This window comes from Mus caroli, unplaced genomic scaffold (assembly GCF_978045245.1).
Source record: "Mus caroli unplaced genomic scaffold, Mus_caroli_1 scaffold_2, whole genome shotgun sequence".
Classification (NCBI taxonomy): domain Eukaryota; kingdom Metazoa; phylum Chordata; class Mammalia; order Rodentia; family Muridae; genus Mus; species Mus caroli.
In genome coordinates, this window is record NW_028227257.1 from 110,220,491 (window position 1) to 110,242,714 (window position 22,224).

General features: G+C 45.8%; 1 protein-coding gene across 1 annotated transcript in view; it reads right to left on the reverse strand.

The window, feature by feature from the left end:
* The window catches only part of Myo3b (myosin IIIB), a 336,609-nt gene that overhangs the window by 102,192 nt on the left and 212,193 nt on the right, over nt 1-22,224 (reverse strand). Inside the window, exons 25-28 of the mRNA XM_021150395.2 lie at nt 20,184-20,295; nt 19,158-19,320; nt 18,184-18,264; nt 2,663-2,771 (exon numbers count right to left, since the gene is read on the reverse strand). Of these exons, the coding sequence (XP_021006054.1) occupies nt 2,663-2,771; nt 18,184-18,264; nt 19,158-19,320; nt 20,184-20,295 (465 nt within the window). The remainder of the gene's footprint in view (nt 1-2,662; nt 2,772-18,183; nt 18,265-19,157; nt 19,321-20,183; nt 20,296-22,224) is intronic.

Genomic DNA, 22,224 nt, shown 5'->3' on the forward strand with positions numbered 1-22,224 from the left:
AAAGGTTCCAGCCACGCTGAAGTGTCCACCCTGAAGCAGTTTCTCTGGGGGTGTATTACAGATGCCCTCTTACCTAACTGGCTGCCTGTGGTGGGAAATGGCACATAAAAAGCCTCAGTTTTGCCATAGGCAGGTCAGATTAAATCAAGAGATTAAATCAGATTAAATTCCAGTGTTACGATGAGTGGGTCCCCATCATTTGAGCAAGACTCACAACCCAGAGATACTTTTAATTTTCTCATTCACAGTAAACCATCACTGGTTCACACAGAAAACGGAGCCCAGATGCCACATTACATGTGCTAACTCCCTCTCTCAGGCAAGTCTGCCTTCTTTCCTGCTAAACTGACCCACCTCATCACACAGGGTGGGAGCCGCTCTCCCATGGAGCTGCAGACTAGGATCCAAGAGTGACAGTTTTATGCCGATCATGATATATTCCCTAGCTGGTTGTGACTCAAGATTTAAGCCATGACGAGTAAAGACACAATGTGGATAGAACAGAAAGAGCCCTGGAGGAATCTCTTGGCTTCTGGAGCCTCGGGAGGCAGTAGAGTTTACGAGCTGAATGTGTGGATGCTGGAGTAGAGGGCCTGTGTTCAAATTCTGACTGTTATAAGTAACACTGCTCATAATTTATCTCTCAATGTTGGAAATGCTAGAATGAGCCGCTCTTCTATTGCTTCAGCAGGTTACTGTCTGCAAACCATTTATCCAGGAAGACATTAACAATAAATAAGTATTAGCTATTGCTGCTACCAGAGACTGAGGTTCTAGACTCAGACCTCAGACCTGCCCCCTAGCTCTGCACAACACTGGACGATCCACACCAACTGATGGAGGGCACCCAATAGGAAATCTGACAAAGCTAATCTAGAACTTCATTTTCCTTTCTCTTCATTAATTAACCTCTTCTGTTTAATTTTTTTCTAGTGCCGGAAGATCAAACCCAGACCTGATGTGTACTAGCCCAGCACAACACTGGTCAGCCTTTGAGAGCCTGACCCTAGCTGTTACCAGGGCTCAGCTTCCTCATCTGTAACGGGGTGATACAGAGGAGACCGACCCAGTGCTGAGCACTGGATGGGGCTGGAGAGATGGCCTCATACTTCTCTGTGGTCCTCACCCTCTGTGCTCTTTCTCACCATGTCTGGCTCTTTCTACAAACTCCTCCTGCCTCTCCTTCTTTCCTTATCCAAGGGAACTGCATGTTGGCTTTTTTTTTTCCAGACCAAAACTCCAGTTTGTTTTATCAACTTTAATTTTTTTTAAAGCTTCCTTCTATTTGGTTCTTTCCTTTTTAATTGTGTCCTCCTGCCTTTAGCTGTGTCCTCCTCCTGGTAACCTTATGTGATGCATCCTGTGAGCTTCCGCTGAGAGGAAAGTTAGAAGTCGGCCCTGAAGAGCAGGTCTGAGTGATCCTGGGTTCTCTAGGACTGTGTCTCACAGCTAGCTGGGCTGGGCTGGCCTGAGCCCGTTTACCCAGAGTCACAATCCCTTCAGAGCCGATTAGTGCTGGTGTCTGCGGAAACAGTACGCTTTGGCAATGGCCGGGTCCTGCTGCAGTCTTCCTGAGTTACGTTTGACAATGTGTGGGTAGCAGGAAGTTTCATTCATTTTTGCTTTTGCCTGTGTCTAGGATTTTTCGACTTTGGGGTTACTGACGTTTGTTGTTGTTGTTGTACAATCCTTCCAGAGGCTGTGCTAGTTTTTGGAGGCTACATAACAATATTGCTGGCTCTGACCCACTATGTTTCCAGTAGAACCTAGTAGAGGCATGCCCTCTGAACTGTGACAACCAAAAGTGTCTTTGGTCATTGCCAACTGTCCCATTATGTTGATACTGTGTTGCCCCAGATTGAAAAAGACTATTTTTAACTCAAAGGGATCAATGAAAGGTTTTACTACCATTAGAACTCAAGAAGATTGGCAGTTGGAATGATAGCTCAGTGGTTAAGAGCACACTGGTTGCTCTCTTCCTGGAGGACCTAAGTTTGATTCTCAGCACCCGCACAGCAGCTGACAAACCACCTATGACTCCTGTTCTGGGCAAGTGTTGCTCTCTTATGGCCTCCATGGGCACTGCAAACACATGGGGCACAGATGCATGCCTGTGAAACACCCACACACGTAAAAATAGATACATAGAATTAGATAATTTCTTAAAAGTTAAGATTGCGTTCAGGTTGTCCTTATGAAACAAAGACTTCTGTCAATAGAATGGTGACTTCTAAGATGAGAGATTCTGAGGGAAACATGTTCAGGCTCCACTCTTTCCAATTTACAGTATTAACACACTGGTAGAAATACTCTGTGGTCCACAAAAGAGCTCCTGTGGTGAGACTCGCCTGTCTGGATGGGGATGTAGCTCGGTTGGTAGAGCGCCTGTCTAATACGCACGAAGCTCTGGTTTTTACCCCTGCACTGCATAACCACAGGTGGTGGTGTGTACTTATAATCCTCCAACAATGGAGTCAAAGTCAGTCAAAAGCATCAGAAGTTCAAGGGCATCCTGACTACATTCTGAATTTGAGGTCAGTCTGGGCTATATGAGACACTATTAGAAAGAAAAAGAGAGAGAGAAAGGGAGGGGAAGAGAAGGAGGGAAGAAGGGAGAGGGATAGGGGGAGGAAGAAAAGGGAGAGGAGAAGCCCTGACTTACCCATCTGTGTGGGCTTCAGCAGGGCAGTTCCTTGACGGCTCTTCATGACCACTGTTGGATTCTCCTCCTGAATCTGGACAGCGTTTCTGATCAGGAGTGGTTTGGAGAACTGAAAGAAAACCACCACAGAGTAGTCAGAGGTCAAAGGGCAAGGCCAGAAGCGGCAGGGCTTCTGTTGCTGGTGTGTGCTCTGTGTCTCCTTTATGCTGGTCATGACGCCTCCTCTGGCCATCTGCAGACCTCTAGGGTATGCCATTAAATCAAGCATGCTCTGGGACTATAGGTCGTGCTCAGTGTTAGCTCCCATCCCACAGACCAGATAAAATAGCTTACAGGAGCACAAGCTACTCTCTGGTATTACATATAGACAGTGAGTAGAGATCCCAGGCCCCAGCAGGAGCACCACGTGATAGCTGGAGGAGCACGGTGCTTGATGTAGCTGAGCGACTCCGGGTTCTGGCTGTCAGATTATGGGTAATATGAGCTGTAAAGATGCAATCTTTCCAGAGGTGGTCCATTTCCACAGTGTTGTGGAAGGCAGTTACCTGATACGTTTCTTAACAAAGGGAGCCACAAATACAGTCCTTCCTTCTGGTGACGGTGGCATCCATGACTAACCACTCATGACTCCCTTTTCCACTAAACATCACTACTGCTTCAAGATTTTCAACACCACACTCACGTTCTCAGAGTGTGGGTCCCCAAACAGCAGAATAGCACCAGGAGGCCATTTTGAGGGATGTGTGGGCCAGCGAGCTGTTTTGATCAGGCTCTCCTTGTTGAAGTGTAATGCACTGTTTCCAGACAATGGGTCTTAAAGCTGGAGTTGCATCAGAACCACACAGGGACATTTTGTCAGGCCTGATCCCTCCCTCAAGAGATTCTACAGCTGAACTTGGATTGAGACTGGCATCAACTCACAAGAGACTCCCAGATAATGTTAATATGTATCCAGGGCTAAAAACCACAGTTCCTAGTCATTACTGCCAAACAGCTAGGGAAGGGAAGAGACTCTACGCCTATTTACTATTCTCATTTTAGAAAAGTCTAGAAACAACCAAACCAAAATATGGCCAACAAAGACAACCTTTGGATGTGGCCATTGCACTGTGTTAAGGTAGATGCCTAAGTTGAAAATTGTTATGATACCAGGTGTGGTGGTGCACACCTTTAATCCCAACATTAAGGAGGCAAAGGCAAATAGATCTCTATGAGTTCGAGGCCAGCCTGGTCTATAGAGTGAGTTCCAGGACAGCCAGGGCTACATAGTGAGACCCAGTCTCAAAAAAAAAGCAAACCAAAAAGGAAAACCATTATGCTGTCGAGACACACAACATGACAACATGACAACATGACAGAAATAGAAAAGAGAGAGAGAGAGAGAGAGAGAGAGAGAGAGAAGACAGAAGTACAGATTCATTTACTTTCCTCGTGTCTGTTGGGGGCGGGGGGGGGGAGGAACTGCTCCTGCTTTAGATTGCTAGCTTCCGCCCTTCAAAATGAATCTCTCTGCGAGGAACAAATGTAATTCTTTGAGTTATTTGTTGTGGCTAGAACCATCTGCTGTTGTTACTATTGCTATTACACAAATGCCGAAAGGATAATGAGAGAAATTTAATGGAACATTATTACATTTTTATTATGACACAAAAAGTGCTATAACCAGTGAAAATGAAATTTAAAACAAAAGAAGGAGAGAGAGAGTGTGCGCGCGAGCAGAAATGAAGAACTGCGGCTGGGAGCCCTCCCTTCAGAAGTCCATTCACTGACCGTTCACTGATTCCCTGCCTTGCCACCTGTATTCTCTTGATTGATAAATTCCTCCAGTTGGGGTAGCAGACATCTCCCCTTCTTCAAAGTCACTTGCCATGCTGGGGTAAAGGCCATCAAAGCAGAAATTGGCATGAAAAGGAAAGGAGCACTGGTCCCGGACACAGGTATATGTCTTTTCTTCATTCTGAAGGAAAACTGCCTAACCTGGGCTGAGGATGTAGCTCGGTGGTTGGAGTACTTGCTCTGCAAGCATAAAGCTCTGGGGTTGAGCATTTGCATCACAGGAGCATGGAGTCCTGTGCCTGTCATCCCAGTACTCAGGAGGGAGAAACAGGAGGGGGAGAAGTTTAACTTTTTTTTTCAGCCACATAGCTGAGTTTTTATTTAGTCTGGAGTACATGAGATCCTGTCTCATAATCTCAGACACACAGACACAGACACACACACACACACACAGACACACACACACACACACACACACACACACACACCATGATAGGAAAGAAAAGAAGGGAGGGATGAATGGAGGGAGGAGGGGAAAAATCTCCACAATGAACTTTGACCTTGTTCTTAGATACAATTCTGGAGTACTAAGAGCTAGCCAAACTGCCTGTGTGCAGAGCCAAAGTCACAGGCTATCATTTGTACCTACTTGAAAACATTAATTTTAAAATGGAACAGTAACAGCTTAATACCAATCCCCAAAGGCAAAAATAAAAAAGAAAGGCAGTAAGGATGGCAAGGGCCAAGACCATGACCAGGGAGAGCAGCATCAGCTTCCCCTGAGCTCAGCATGCGCCTGGCTACTCTGCCTTGCTTTCTGATAGAAATTCACAGAATTTCTCCTCATGTAATTCAAGGGAAGACTCATTCCATGTTTCTCATTCATTTACACTTCAGTCATCAAAATATTGATTCTAAGAGTTATTTGAAGTATGAAAACCAAACCGAAAACTTAGAAAATATTCCTAATAAAGTTTAGATGAAGCTGGCCCTTCCATCCCCAGCTTTGCCTATAGAACAGGGAGAGGGATCGGTCCATCTAAGGAGATGAGGCAGTCAAGATCATCAATACCCCAAGTTCAAAGCAGAACCCCAAGCTGTAAAGTATTTACGGGCACCCTGGTGCAAGCTGGAGTCACCTGGAAGCTCTCTGGCAAATGGATCCTCAAATGAGGAGAGGGGAGACATGGACACAAGAAGCAGAGAACAAGAGAGAAGCAAGGTCACCCATGTCAGGTGAGTGGGTCAGGTTTGAAACATACACCGGTGACACATGGGAAATAAAGTAACGGACCTGAACAACACAAACGTTCACTACGTGCTGAACCTGGGACCGTGCAGACAGTGTGACCGAGGCTTCCTCGGTGGCGCAGGCACGGGTCACCTGAGTGTTTCTGGCTTAATGACCTGAATCAGGCTGAGCTCTGTGAATGGTGCACACTTCCCAGGAAGTCTGAGCTCAGGGTCTACTAGAGCATCTTGTAACAAAACGGGAAGGTATTTGACTGTGGAGGGCTTAAAGGAGGGTATTTGTGATGGCCAGTTTTAACTGTCAACCTGACCCAACCTGGAGTCACTTAAGAACGTCTAGGAGTGATTGCCTAGATCAGGTTGTCCTGCTGAGTTTGTCTTAATTGTCCCAAGTGAGGTGAGGAGACTCAGCGCCACTCCCTGGTTTTCAGCGCTGAACTGTCTACGGTAGCAGCAGATGCTAACTGAGCTTGGCATGTGTGCATTCTGTTTCTGTCAGGGGATGTGATGTGGCCAGCTGTGCCAAGCTCTTGGCAGTGTGGCTTCCCGGAGATGACAGACTGTAACCTGGAATTGTGACCTAGAATATACCTTCTCCCCCTTGGGTTGCTTTTGTCAGAGTATTTTTTTTTCCATAGTCACAGAAACAAAGCTGGCACAGTGTTGCACCCTCGAAGGGCTTTAGTGCCAGGAGACACACCTGTGTAAAGGTTACACAGAGAAGTTGTTGAGTGGTGACTAGAGGGTGTATTCCTCTTAAAGAGAAAAAACAATAACACATATGCCAAGGCACATAAAGAGAAGCATGGACCACAATGCACTAATAAGCATATGAAACACACATACACATACATGTACATACTCACACATGCACACATATGTACACACTTACACATGCAAACACACAGATACACACATGTACATACATGCACATGCTCACACATGCACACACACAGATAAACACACATATACACATGTACATACACACACACATACACACATGCACATACCTAGACACATACATGCACACACAGAGATACACACACACATGCACACATGTACACACATATATATATGCACACAGATACACATTTGCATACACATACAAACACATAAACACACTAACACATGCACATACATACAGATGGGGCAGGCAGGATTTTCCCTTATAGGTTCCAGTAAAAGCCACTTTGTGACACCTTGGTTTTGAATATGCAACCTCCAGAACTGTGAGAGAATAGATTTTTGTTGCCTTAAGTCGCTGGGTTTGTGACAGTCTGCTCTGGCTGCCACAGAAAACTAATACTCAGGCTAGGAATGTAACTTATTCCCTCTCAGCTTTTTTTTTGGGGGGGGGGCGGTTGGTTTTTTTCTTGTTTTTTTTTTTTTTTTTTTCCGAGACAGGGTTTCTCTGTATAGCCCCGGCTGTCATGGAACTCACTTTGTAGACCAGGCTGGCCTCGAACTCAGAAATCCACCTACCTCTGCCTCCCTTGCTGGACAATCGGAGTTCTGTCCTTAGGATCCACATGACTCCTACAAGTTGTCCCCTGACTGCTCCATGAGCTGTAGCCTGACCTGGCTGCACATGTGTAAGGAAATACATGTAATTCTAAAATTACTTGTCCAACAACATGTGGCAGAGCCAGGGCTGGAATTCAATTCATTTTGTACTAAGTCTGAATTCTTTAACTCCCTCCTTATTTAAACATTTAAGAATAATAAATAGGGGTTGGAGAGATGGCTCAATAATTAAGTGCACTGACTATTCTTCCAGAGGTCCTGAGTTCAATTCCCAGCAACCACATGGTGGTTTACAATCATCTGTAATGGGATCTGATGCCCTTTTCTGGTATGTTTGAAGATAGCTACAGTGCATATAAGTACGTGAATACATAAAATAAATAAATACATCTTTAAAAAAGAATAATAAATAGTCTCACCCATCTCTCTCCCTTATAAATTGAAACAAAAATTCGGGCCTGCCCATGTTCTTTCATGCTCCCAGGATTTAATGGTCACAAGTTCGTTGCTGAGGACAGAGTCTAGCCTGGTGTTTGATGATCCACCAAGTGGACAATCCATCACTGTCTCAGGAGGTAGCAATGTAATTCTAGTAGGCTTTCTTGATGGGGGATCTAGGCTAGGTAAACTCTCCTGCTCTCCTAAGGACTTGAGCAAGAGTTGTCACTGCCCCTGGTAGAGAAGACCCATATATACAAGACACAAAAGTCAGGCCATCGCTCCTGAAGGTGCATTGGCAGATTGCACCAGGAGCCAGAGTGCTTTCTTCCTGGAGTGTCAGCAGGTCAGCAGCCACCTTGTGGGAGGTCCTACAGGCAAAGACCACCAAGAGCAACACAGGACAGTCTAATCCTTACCTTCAAGAATTCTCTCTCTCTCTCTCTCTCTCTCTCTCTCTCTCTCTCTCTCTCTCTCCATTAATACTCCTAGCCTTCAGCTTAGCATACAAAATTAGTGTAGTCATTTCAGGCCCAGGAAAGCATTCCCTACGTTGATTCGTCAGCACTTAATGCGGTCCACTATCCCAGTTAAACTTTAGGCTCAAAGAAAGTCCTACCTGGCAACAACTGCTTTACCAACACTGGAGACTTAGGAGAGAGGCATCATCTTACTCTAGGATCCTCTGCGCAAAGGGACAGCCACTCCACCATCTTCCTTTTCTCATTCTCACTTGATCTGCAGATGAATTTATTTCTCATTTATTCCCTGTCTGCTTCCCAAAATGGAGGTTAGTGGCTTCCTAAAGTGTGGCCTTCCTGTGGTGGTGCCCGATGGCCAGCTCAGTGCCTCTCTTAAACCTAGGACAGGGGTATCAGTTGGCACCCATTTAATAAGGAAAATCATTTTTTGTGGTGCTAACAATCAAACCCAGAGCTTTGCACATGCTAAGCACATAGAGCCTTGCACATGCTAAGCACATGCTCCACCACTGAGCTATGGCCCAGAGCTCCACAGGTTTCTTCATGCTGAGACACCTTCCAGAATGTTCTACCCAGAAAAGCATTGAGAAAATGGAGGAGAGACCAGCAGACCAGGATTTAAGAATTCCTGGTTACAGTAAGTCTTTCCAGCATCCATTGATGATAATCTTGTGATGATTTGTATGTGCTCTGCCCAGGGAGTGGCACTATTAGAAGTTGTGGCCCCATTGGAGTAGGTGTATCACTGTGGGTGTGGTCTTTAAGACCCTCATCCTAACTGCCTGGAAGCCAGTATTCTGCTAGCAGCCTTCAGATGAAGATGTAGAACTCTCAGCTCCTCCTGCACCATGCCTGCCTGGATGCTGCCATGTTCCTGTCTTGATGATAATGGACTGAATCTCTGAACCTGTAAGCCAGTCCCAATTAAATGTTGTCCCTTATAAGAGTTGCCTTGGTCATAGTGTCTGTCCACAGCAGTAAAACCCTAACTAAGACAACCTGGAGTAAGATTCGTCACAGGGTCCCACGATGAGAATTAAGGGAAGTAAGGCAGGGGAAACAGGCTAATATAAATTGCACATGTTGCTATGTGAAGGCACAGGATGCCAGGAACCTGATACAATTCTTGCTAATCAAACAGCTCCCACCTCTTGGAAATAGTATTCTTATTCAGTATTGAGGATGGACCTTAGGTCTTCACACATATTCGGCCAGCACTGAACCCCTGAGAATCTCTCTCCATCTAGGATCTTTCTGGCTCAAATAGTTCTGGTTTTCTACAAAGTTATATAATTGCTATAACTTAAAAAAAAAAAATAAAGTGTGGAATGCTCTCTTTATTCATGGTCACCAAGAGCTGGAAACGACTTCAAATGTCCTTCAGCTGCGGAGCAGACACAGGAGTCTTGCTTGGTACAGGAAAAGGAAGAACTCCTGAGGGACAGACACAGTGACTCAGGCGAGCTTCGAAAGCCTTCTGCCAAGAGAAGACATTGCATTCTAAAGCCTGCATGTGGTGTGACTCCACACATATAGAACGTTCTCAAAAGAGCAAAAATACAGAGACAGAAAACCCATCAGTGAGCAGGAAGAGTGACCCAAGGACCAGGGAGGAGCTTTCTGGAAATACAGTGTCCCAGCTGTGGAGGAGCAGTGCTGCTTGTGTGTGTTAGCTCAATCTTATCAAACTCAATTTGACCGTATTAAGCTGTATCGTAATAAAATTGTCAAGAGGTTGTTAGAAGTAAAGAGGGAGGTGCTCTCTTTCCTCAGGCGGGACCTACTCAGAGAGCAGGACCTAAGCTTCCTTTAGCTGGCCAGGAGAAGGGAAGAGGGAGGAGGGAGGAGGGAGGAGGGAGGAGGGGGAGGGAGGAGGTGGGCTGCTGACAAAGGGCTGTTTGCATCATTGAACATAGCTGGTTTTGACACTAAGCACTTGGCTCAAGGTCTGTGAAATTAACTCTGGTCGCTTATACATCTCAACCATCACAACTTTATCGATGAGAAATGGCTACCAGCTGTCACCCTTGCCTCTGCCTCTGTTCTTGGCGAGATGTAGACTTCACGGCCACAGCAAATCAAACAAGGATCCGGCTATGGCTCGTCTAGCTGAGGTTTGAACTCCTGGCCAAATGGCCGTCACTCAGCTGTTATGCTGCCAATCACCCGTCACTGTGGGTTAAATGTGATAGGTACACAGAGGTCTTCCAACACTTCAGACATCTGAAAGGCAACTTGCTTTCCACACCAGCCTTAACCAATCTGGGTGATATTTTAACTCTTGGCCTCTAGAATTTCCGACTTTGAAGAAAGCCAGAAAGAATGATTTACTGGCTTCCAGAACAGGATGTGAGAAGTGCCTGAAGCCATTGAGGCAGGAAAATGGTATCAGGAGCCTCAGTCGCTCTCCACCATGAGGCTCGGAAGCAAAGATGAAAATAAAAGTACTTAAAATTGGTCACGGGACTACTGTATGCTTGCTTTCCTCTGTTGGACAACCCAGATGTAAGTTAAAACTCAAGAATGCTCTCTATCATAAAGATGTCACTGTAACTGTATTTGTGCTTTGTCAGGTGCTATTTTTCACTGAAAGGAAGGAAGGCTTTCTGAAGTTCCAACAGTAGCATGCTCGCCTTAGAAGACACTCTCAGGAAGTTAGAGAGCGAGAGGGAGGGCAGGGGCTTCAGGTGGGAAACATTCACTACCTTCCATCTGATGGAGGCGGGAAAGCTTGTACCTGCATTATCTTTACAGCAGTCCTGAGAACTGGACCTTGCTGAGACAGATTTCATAGCTGACAAAACCAAGAGTCTGAGTCTAAACAGTTTTCTCCAGGGAGAAAAATTCTCCAGACACGTCACAGTGTACACACCTAGAGCTGGGGGAAGGGCGTGGCTTTTTCAGAGACACCTTGGATCCACAGGCTGGGCCTTCTCACCTAGGTAAACCACTTCATGCCCTGCTTCTGGAGGTGCTGTAGCTCCTGGCTCAGGGCCTTGGCCTTGGGAACTTCCCCAAAGGAAGTTGTGATGCTCACTATCCGAGTATTTTCCTATCCAATATGTAAAGCTGACAGAAGCCAGCTCGGCCCTTTGTATGCTCAGAGTGGGAGACACCCAGGTAACATGAGAGCAGATAGAGCAGCCCAGCCCCCACTCCACCCCGATCTCAGAAAAAAACAGGGATGGCACTGTCTGCAAGGCTCATGTCAAGCCCAGGTGTACCTAGTAATTTTTCCTCCAGATGTTTCTCCGAGAACACTGGAGGGGAGGAGTCAGCTGCTTCCTACCCTCCAGCCAAGGGCTTGTCTGTTCTCGTACCTGTGCTTTCCCCGACTCTAGTGTTTGTGTGAAATGGCCAGGAAGGTTTCTAAGAAATGGGTCAGAAGGCAAGACCAAGCAAAATAGAGGTAGAACAATAAACTGAGGCACAGGAGGGAGGGACAGCGGCTTTGCTTGCTGGCTGTCTCCCTTAACAGTGCACCTTACTCTTGTTTGGTGTGTGAGCAACAGCCTCCTCACACACAGCTTTACTGTGTGTGAATGGAAAAGACTGTGTGCTCAGTCTTTTGATCCTGCAAGAATCACAAGTCTTTCCACTGCATATCCTTGGCTATGATGAGGACTTTTCAACTTTAATTGTATACATTTTATACAGTACTAAGTTTATATAATGGCACATGTATACATAGTACAAAAAAATGACCTTGTGTTTTAGACTTTTCTAGAACTCTTTTCTAATGAGTGTTGATATAATATGGAAGTTCTAACCTGTTCACATTGCATCCCTCGAGGGGAGCAAGTTCTGGACTCCGGTTTTAGAGCCAGAGAATTTGAAACCCGGTGAGTTCTATTGTTATCATGACAGCCCCTGCAAAAAAGTAAGTGCTTCCGAAGGAGCTGAAGGGGTCTGCAACCCTATAGGTGGAACAACAATATGAAATAGCCAGTACCCCCAGAGCTCGTATCTTTAGCTGCATATGTAGCAGAAGATGATCTAGTGGGCCATCAGTGGGAAGAGAGGCCCCTTGGTATTGCAAACTTTATATGCTTCAGTACAAGGGAACGCCAGGGCCAAGAAGCAGGAGTGGGTGGGTAGGGGAGCAGGGCGGAGGGAGGGTATAGGGAACTTTCAGGATAGCATTTGAAATGTATATAAAGAAAGTACCTAATAAAAAATAAATAAATGAAAAAAAAAAAGAAAATAAGTGCTTAACAAGCAGGAGACACTAAATGGACGGGTAATCCAAATATCCTAATTTAAATTAAGGTTCCCTGCACTTAACAATGTCTATGGAGCTCTAATGCAAAGAAATGACTGCAATGATCTAGGGTTGCTACCCCACCATGGAAGCTAAAGGAAACAGCCTCATAGTGGGAGGGGAAGGGAAGTGTGCTGACACTGAAAATATTTCAAGCCCTTTAACATTTTGTTTTAGATTCTATTTACTTTTATTTTGTGTGCAATCAATGCTTGCCTACGTGCATACCTGTGCACCTCATGCACACACACAGTGCTCAGGGAGGCCAGAAGCAGGGGTTGGATCCCCTGGGACTGGAGTTAGAGAGCATTGTCAGTTGTGATGGAGATGCTGGGAATTGAACCTGGGTCCTCTGTGTTACCTTACAGGTGATCCAGCTAGGCTCCTCCCAGGGACCAAGCAACAGCTTACATCATCAGCTTGCATCATCGCCCAACACTCCAGCTCTCTCTTTCTCTGTTCTAACATGTTCCTGGCTGGCCTTCCTTTCCTCTTTTCTGCCCTTTCTGTCCTTCTCTGTCCCCCACTTCTCTGCTCCTATTATCTGCCTCTACCCCTCCACCAGATCCTCATTTCCCTCCCTTCCCCCAAGTAAACCTTTATACCAGGCCTGTTGTGTTTCTGTTGTGATTTCTCAGGGGAGATATCTTAGTATGACCCTGACAGGTACACATACCCCCTTCCACCCTGCTTGCTACTGCATTATATTTCATAACACTCTGGAATAGCAGACAGTGTTCTTAACTACTGAGTCTTCTCTACATACATACATACACACACACACACACACACACACACACACACACACACACACACACACACATACACTCACACACACACACCATTGGTTGATTGATTGATTGATTGATTGAGGCACAGTTTCTTTGTGTAGCCCTGGCTGTCCTGGAACTCCCTCTGTAGATCAGATTGGCCTCCAACTCACAGAGCTCCACCTGCCTCTGCCAATCTGTAAGGGCTGGTATGTGCCACCACCGCCCGGCTTAAATTTTTATTTTGAGTCAGGGTCTCACTGTGCAGACAGGATTAGCCTCCTGACAGGTATGCACCAACATCAAGTTATTTAAAGTTTAAAATGAGGCAGCTCAGTCAGGTGTGTGGCATATACCTTTAATCCTAGCTCTCTGGAGGCAGGGGTAGGTGCCAGCCTGGTCTACAGAGTGAGTTCTAGGACAGCCAGGGCTGATATAAAGAGACCCTGTCTTTAAACAAAACAAAACAAAACAAAACAAAACAAAACAAAACAAAAGGCAGTTGAGCAATTTTAAACAGTAAAAACCATAGTTTTAGGGTCAAGCAATATGGACACAGTGTTTGCTTTTTCTTCTGGAGGACACAGTTGAAGCAAGCCTCACAGGCAATTCACTTAGCACGTGTATCCACGGGCTCAAGGTGCCCCTTAGTGAAAAACACTCTTAGAGGACATCAGAGAAGTGGCCACAGTCATGGGCACTGCTGCCACCATCTGATGACATCTGTGGTGTTGGCAGGGCCTTGGTTGCGGGTGTGCAATATGATATGGTAGAATGGTAAGGAAAAATTGTTCCTACATCACTGAGCAAGTCAATAAAAGTGTACCAAGAACCACCCAAGGTGGCTCTGACCAGCTCGGTGGGGGGCGGGGGGAGGGAGGAGCCATCTGGGTTCTTGATAAGCCAGCTCTTTCTAGAAAACATTTCAAAATTCTGTTCTCACTCCTAAGGACCCACACACAAAGGAGTGAGTGTGTCACCCCCAGAGAGGGAGGCCCAGCACTTTTTGTTCTAAAAACAGATCCTGAATTAGCAGAGCAATTTAAAAAAAAAAAATCAAAGAGAGAGACTGGCACTGTAGAGGTTTTAAAACCCCCTGTGGTTTGTTTCTTTTGATGTCAGTCATTGAAGAATATATGCGTTTTTTTCCCCCAGAGAATTGAGTACAGCTAGGTTCTCTTTCTGAAACTCAGCAACTAGTCAAAAAGTAATAGATTTGTAGCAGGATAAATATAACTTATTTTTACTTGGGAGATCCTATCTGAATATCAATATGTGTATTCTTCTCTCCTGGTTTTCTTACAGAGAGTACATTCCCCCACCCCACCCTGAGAATTAATCAATAATAAAAACAAAACAAGCCAAGGTGACTGACATTCGAAGTTGTCTTCCAGTCCCAAACTGAAACCGGCACACAGAATGCTTGGCTCCTGAGTCCTCCCTGCCTACTCAGCCCCTACAGTGCACAGAGAAGCCTCACAGGAAACGTGTCCTCCATCATCTAGGGTGTTTTCTCTGTTTTCTCTCCAACATTTGATTGCTGGCGGGCGCACCCTATGGGCCGGGAGAGATCGCCAGACCACCCGCTCATGTATTTGAAAGGCATCTGTTTATTTTGAAAATGCAAATGCGCCTACCTCAAAGACTGACTGGGCGGGATAAGGGGCTTCAAATCTAGAGTCCTGTCCCTCTCTGCATCACACTAAGGACACTAGCCACTTAACTCAGTCCCTCGAAGCTCCGAAGCCGAGGGAAGAACCCACAATTAAACGCAGCAGGCTTGTCGCTCAAGAATTAGCTGGGCAGATATTCTGAGATCTGGTTTAAAGTGCCTCAGAGGTTCTTTACGAAAGAACACGGAGGGAGCCCTTGAAAGGGTGGCTCTTCTTTGAGGGCTGTCTGGAGGAAAAGAGGATCCTGGGGCCAGCGGCTCCTCTCAGTGGCTGCCCAGTCCTCAGGAGCAGAAAGCAGGCAAGGTTAATGTGGACTTTGATCTCTGTCAAGGCAGACCAGCTAGAATTAATTTACATTTCAGATGAAAAAGGTTGACAGCATGAAAAGGCGGCTTGTTGCTGGTATTCGAATGTGCTGTAATAGATCGGGAATTCTGAGAGGAAGTTCTAAGGAAGGGATAAGCGGAGCTGGGCTGCTTTTGTAGGGAAGGAGATGAAAGGAAAACAAATTTCACTCTGCTGCTCTGCAGCAACATGTAGGCCAGATTATTCCAAGGGCTGCTCATATATATATACATACATACATACATATATATATATATATATATACATACATACATACATATATATATATGTGTGTGTGTATGTGTGTGTGTATGTGTGTGTGTATAATGTATATAGTGTGTGTATGTATACATATATGTGTGCATATACACATATACATATATCATATATATATGAGATATATACATATATATGTGAGATATATATGTAGCTCTCATCTCGGCAACGTCATTAAATATAAGGCCTGTGGATAAGAGCTAGAAATACAAACAAATGCACTCCATGGAATGAAAATATCAAAGAAAGTGATTTGTTGGGAAGATAATCGCTCAGAAATGAACTTCAGAAGTGGCTAGGATGCGCTGGTCGTCCCCATCGCTTTTTTTTGGAGTTTTGAGGTATGTGGATAGTTGTATTTGGGGCCAGTTCTGTGGCAGGAACAAGAGGGGACAGTTATACCTTAGGAAAACTCACAGCTCGAGCTCAGCCCTAACTTTAAGGGCACATCAATTCTGTCCATTTTGTTGACTGAAGAGAGACTCCCTGTCTGCTTCTTGCCACATGGACCTTCATGTCCACCTGAGCCCCTGCAGAACTGGCAATACACATCTTGATGCTACCTGGTGAGTGAGAACACTGTCTGGGAAGCGAAGGACGGTGAATGCTTGCCAAGTGAAAAGGAAAGGGAGGCGCTGTGAGAGAACATGCAAGGTGAACCTTCCGTGGAACCCACCCACACGTGCTTCAAGGGTGAGGTGCACCCACTCATCACTGTCTTAAGGCTGGGGTAATGAAGCCAGCTCATTTCTGCTTTTAAGCAGTGTTCACCTGGCCCTCAAACATGACTTTCAGACATTTCATAATTTTTATATAACAGATTCGGTGGACAATATATAGGTTTAAAAGTTTTTATTTTAAAACATATGTTGGACATATTGCAAAATCTGAAATCAGTCTGGTATCCTCTTGAGAAAAGACTGTGTGTGGGGGGGGGTATGGTGTTTATATGTAGTATGTGTATATATGTATGTGCGTATGTGTGGTATGTGCTTGTGGTGTGTGTGTGTGTGTGTGTGGTGTATATGGTGTGTGTATGATATTTATTGTGTGTCTGTGTGTGGTGTATGTGGTATGTGTGTGTGCATGTGCGCGTGTGTGTGTGTGTGCGCGCACGCGCATGCTGAGGGTCATGGGATTAAGTAGTGAACACAATATGCACATGGGGGTTCTGTTCCTTAAGCTGTAACAAGAGTTTGTTCACTTTTCATGGGGCTTTGAAGTGGTAGAGGTTAGAAATTATTAGAAGATGTTGCTGAGTGAGACACATTTGCATTTAAAGGGCACCCCTACTTCCAAAATGTCTGAGTTCTTAGTGAAGATGCCTGTCCTCCACCATGGCCTAAGAATTCTGAGACGGACTGACACCCCACCCCCGCCCCCCACTCCCCACCCCAGAGCCTGGCTCTGGCCTGGGCCTGACTGAGGAACTGACCTCTGAAGCCCTCTCTCCCCCAGTGCAGCACTGGACTCCTGAGCTCCACTCTCTCAGTCTGTTGATGGTTCCTTGCACTCCGGGAACTCTTGGCATGGTCAAGATCCTGTTTCTTCCAGAACCTCAATTAGGGATTTGCAGCTTCAAGTGAGGAAGAGAGCCTGGCAGCCACATGGGACACTCCATTTGAGAATAGCCCAGTGACCTCATCAGAGTCAGGGAGTGGGCTCGTGACTGAGCAAGCAGAGCTTACAGCACTCAGGCTACCAAGGGCTACTGTGGGAAGCAGCAAATGCCATTATAAGAGATGTGGGGCCGGGCGTGGTGGCGCACGCCTTTAATCCCAGCACTCGGGAGGCAGAGGCAGGCGGATTTCTGAGTTCGAGGCCAGCCTGGTCTACAAAGTGAGTGCCAGGACAGCCAGGGCTACACAGAGAAACCCTGTCTCAAAAAACCAAAAAAAAAAAAAAAAAAAAAAAAGAGATGTGGGAAGCCGCAAACGCCATTACAAAATGGCGCTGGTTTCAATAAGCCGACGCCCATGAATATGGGTAAACAACCAATGTGCGCATGTGCCATAGAGTTTTTTGCTGAGTCACTGCCTGACCCGAGGCATGTGGATGAGGTGCTGAGGGCACAACCAATCAGGTGTGGACACATCACTCCTAGGCCTATATAAGCAGCGCCAGTTCTGGGGCTTGGAGTCTTTCGCCTATGCAGTCAATGCTCTCCCAATAAACATGTTGCAGAAGGATCTAGATTACACTAGCCATACACAGTCATGGATATTGGGTCCCGAGGTCACTCCCTCCTGTGTGACAGTGAAAGTCAGGCAGGCCTTACAAATCATTACACACCTTTAAAGCAGGCTGCTCTCATGTCACTGACGAGGGACTTAGGACTCCAAGAAGGAAAGAGACTTATCCAGTAGCAAGCATCGAGTCAAATGTGCTCAGTCCAAACAGCTGATATTTTAAAGGGAGCTCTGCTGCTAGCGAGCAGTGTGGCAATGGGTAAGTTACTTCTCCGTTCCTTCTGTGCCTCAGTTTCCTCTTCTATTGTAATAGGACAATACTAGCAAGCCTGGCCCCTGGTGAATTGCACAGTGCCCCATAATCCCAGGCGGGGAGGATTCTCCAAAGATGTGAGCCCCACCCTCACATACACACCTCAGAACTCTTGGCTCTCCCCTACGCTCCTCAGTTGTTAGCCTTTCGGCCCCTCTGAACTCACTTGAATGGAATCACAGAACATTTTGAGTGGACACCGCACAAACGATGTTTTAATTACCTGCGTGAATGTGAGCCTCGGACTCACTCCTCCTCAGGCTTCTTTGCTTCAATTTCCTCCGAGCGTCATAGCCTCTCCAGGCTAAAAATAGAAAACCATGTGCTAAGAATGACATTCATCTAAAAGCGTGCCAGAGAATTGACAGCTGTTCTACCTCCAATCCAATCGGCGTCTCCCATCTCCCACCCCCACCCTGCTGTCTCCCTGAGGAAAATCAAAATCAGCAGACAGACTACAGTAGAAGAAGGGCCTTTCTGACTTCTTGGTCAAGTTTCCAAAAGTGCTTCTGAGGAAGCATTTTTAGTCAAACTCTCCCAGATCATTTTGAGTTCTATTTAGTAAAGTGAGAGCCCCTGATCTCAGGTAAGGTGTTTTCCTGTTATCGCCAGAATGGAAAAAGTCCTGTCTTGGGCACAGGGGTTAAAGCTGGGCTTTGGGGAGGGAGGGGGCGGTGAGAGGCTCTGAACTAGTCCGGTAATCCGTTTACATTCAGGAGGAAGGTGTAATTGGGGGTGAAGATAAAGGAGCAGAGGAAGGACCATAGCACGTATAAAGCCTACAGGTTTGTTTGCTCTGTTTCTCAGTCTCTGCTGTGCTACAGAACCCTACTAGGTTGGTGGTAGCCATTGTGATGGTACAATCTCCATAGCACTCTGACGTGTACAGTACCTCAGTCACTTCAGGAGATAGGCACATGCGGAGTGATGGAGCTTTACATCTTTGGTCAGCTGTCTCATCATTTGCACCAGGGTGTTATAATAGTTGAATGTTTGTCTATCTTTGAGATCAGAGACCACAGCGAGTTGACCACATTCCCAGCACCTTGTATGAGGCTTGGCTTGTATAGGTGCTTGACAAACGTTTGATGAAGTAAGGGGAGGAAGGGAGAGAGTGAAGGGGGAGGCCCAAGATGAATGACCCCAGCACTCAATTAAATGGTGAGAGGTGGCACTGGCCAGAACCAGTGCACTTACCTGACTGGATGGTGATGGCGCCCTTCTCTCTCTTCTCTTTGGCTCTCTTGTATCTCCTCGCTCCGAGCCAGCCCTTGGTATATGCCTGCAGCATGACCACTCGTCCCATGACTTCTCGCAGAAGCAAATTTAATTGCTCGACATGGTAATATTTGAGGAAAACCTGAAGGGGAAGCATTGCTTTAGCATTACGTTTAGGCTTCTCGACAAAAACACGACTCCACTCCAGCCTGTTACAAATATTACAGCCGATGTCTAAGTAAAGTTCACAGTGATTTAACTTAGGCATATAGTGTATTCACTATCTCTGGCAAACACAATCCCCTATCTAAAATGAGGTTGCAGGGTTTAGACGATCCTCCTGGGACTGCCTCCCACCAGCTAGGGGTACTATTTTCTCAGATCAGCTCTGCCCTTGTTGTTCCTCATAGCCTGTGATGGAGGTGTTCAGGACCAATCTGAAGCCAGCTGATGGTATGGAGGCCAGGAGACCTGCATGACCCCCCCAGCAATTGAATTTCCATAGAGGAAATCTACACACAGACTGAAACTGGCCTTGCAGAATTCACCATAAAACCCTGGGCTCCCAAAGGGACATGATGTTTCCTCAAACGAAAAGCTACCCATGATGAAACTAAAACCAGAGTGTGCAATTAACAGCCCACGTCTAACACAAAAGTGAGCAAAACCCTAAAAGGTTTTGCTGATACTATGATTTATGTGTGAGCATGTGCGCTAGATTGTGAAGTATGGAAAGGGGGACCTGTTAAAGTGCATTCAAAGATCCCTTTCTAGAGATGCTAAATGGTTCTCAGATTACAGAACAATGTACAAACCCTCCACCTCTGGCTTGTACGCCCCAGACTTCTGAGTTAAGGCCAGCAAAGACCATCTTTAGGTTGGAGTCTTGCCTGCTATGGTATGCCAGGTACAAAGCCACTTTTGCTAGCTGTCAATGACAGGAAAGCATCCCAGGTGACAGAATTAGAGAGAGAGAGAGAGAGAGAGAGAGAGAGAGAGAGCTACCTTTGTTTTCCCCAGGACCCAGTGATCTAGTCTGGACTTTTCCAAGATAGCAACACAGCTCTCTTTGTTAGCAGGAGGTGTTTGATGTGCTCGGAATGCCAAGTAATAATACCTACAGAACAAAAGGAGAGAACAAAGCATTTTCAACCCTCTTTTCACCTAATAGTAGAATTGTTCAGGGCCCACTGGTAGGTCTCCATTTTTCCTGGCCACCAATAATAGTCAAGGAAGTAGCAAACGATACACAATTTATACCTCATTTCTTTGATTTCCCCTACATTCATTATCATTATCATTATTATTTTTTTTCTAACCCATTTTCAATGTCTGCTTTGTGTTTTTTGTATACAAAATCAAAATACCTGCTCCTGTTAGATAGCTGCTCTAGAGAATGCCATAATTGTAAGTGTTAGGATTACTGTCAGAATAATTTCAAGTCCATTGCATGTATTTGTACTGGGCTTTGAAAAGTCCTATCTGAGGTACGATGTCACTGGCAGCTGATTCTGAGGTTTCTATCTGGAGGAGGCACATCCTCTTCATGCAGTCCCTATTAGCACGTGTTTCCCCAAATAACTTCATTTTTATGACTATCTAAACTATAAGAAGAAAGGGTTTCTAGGTCGAGTCAAAAAGTACCACTGTAGAAAAGACAAAGTCTCCTTCGCTGGCTCATCACCAGGTTTGTGGCTATGGCCCCTGTAACAAAAGACAGAGCAACAAGAGAAAGGCACACACATTTACTTGATATCAGTGTTCTAAGATGCAGGAGCCTCCGTTCACAAGGAAATGGCATCCTAAGACACAGTCACACTTGAATATTTCCATGCCAGGTTTGATGAAGTGGTGGAGACGGATGACTGAACAGGAGGACGCAGCCTCATGACAGCAACTTGGAAGGACCTGGCAGTGCTCAGGTTTTCCTGAGTCCCTGTGTCCTTAGAGAAGAGGCGATCCCTCTCCTCTGAGGTCACAACAAGGTCTTATAGCAGATGACGGGAAGGTCTAATTTGCCCTAGTTGCAGTCTGTCTTCTTTGGGAACAGCAGGGCAAGGTCACAATGACCTTCCTGATGCTATCTGCTCAGGTGCTGAGATGCCACATTTGGGGGTAATATGCCCCAATTGTTGTCATCACTGCCAAGAGGACTTTCTTCTTCTTCCTCCTCCTCCTCCTCCTCCTCCTCCTCCTCCCTCTCACTGCCCCCCCTCCCCCCAGGGCCTTGTACATGGAACACAGGCTCTCCTACTGAGGAATAGCCCCAGCCCTTCCTTCCCTTTTCATATCCTTATTTCCATAAATTTACCTGACTATATTCTCCTTTCAGAAAATGTTACCTTAGTTCCCCACCCCCACCCCCCAGGACCATTTTCAAGGTCCCTTTTTCTGCTCTTTGCTGCCATCTATAATTAAACTCAACCTTTTCTAAACTTGAGAATAAACTAAATTTCCTTGTTAGAGGAAATTTTTTTCCCCATCCCCCAAACAATTCTAATCTGCTATTAAGACATTCCTTTAAAATATAGACCTGTTTCAACTTGTAAAAGATCACCAAAATATGAAACATACTTCTTTTTCCTGTCAAATAGACCCTTCTTACCTTTCTGCTTGTAGAAAAATAAACGTACCTGATGCGCACTTATATCAACTTATGATTGTGCTAAGAGACTATTTTACAGGTATTATATGAGGCCATGTTTGATGGAAACATTTGCATCCAGAGGGAATCAGAGTCAGCTTCCACCTGTGGGGAAGAGGGATAGTGCTCCCACAGCTCCTAAGTGCTGGCAGATCGTCAGCTAAGCCCAGGAGCAGGTTCAGTTGGAGAAGGGACTTCTGGGAACTGGGCCTGGGCTAGTTCTGGCACCTGGGGCATTGCTCCACCTTCAGCTTCAGCTTCAGCTTCAGCTTCTCCAGGACTGTCATTGAGTCATGGCTTCTCTCTCGGCTTTAACCACAGCAGAAAGACTGTGCCTTGGTGGTCACAGGGGTGGTGGGGATTGGTGGCAAATTTATGTGAGAGGGTGTACAGAGAGCTTAA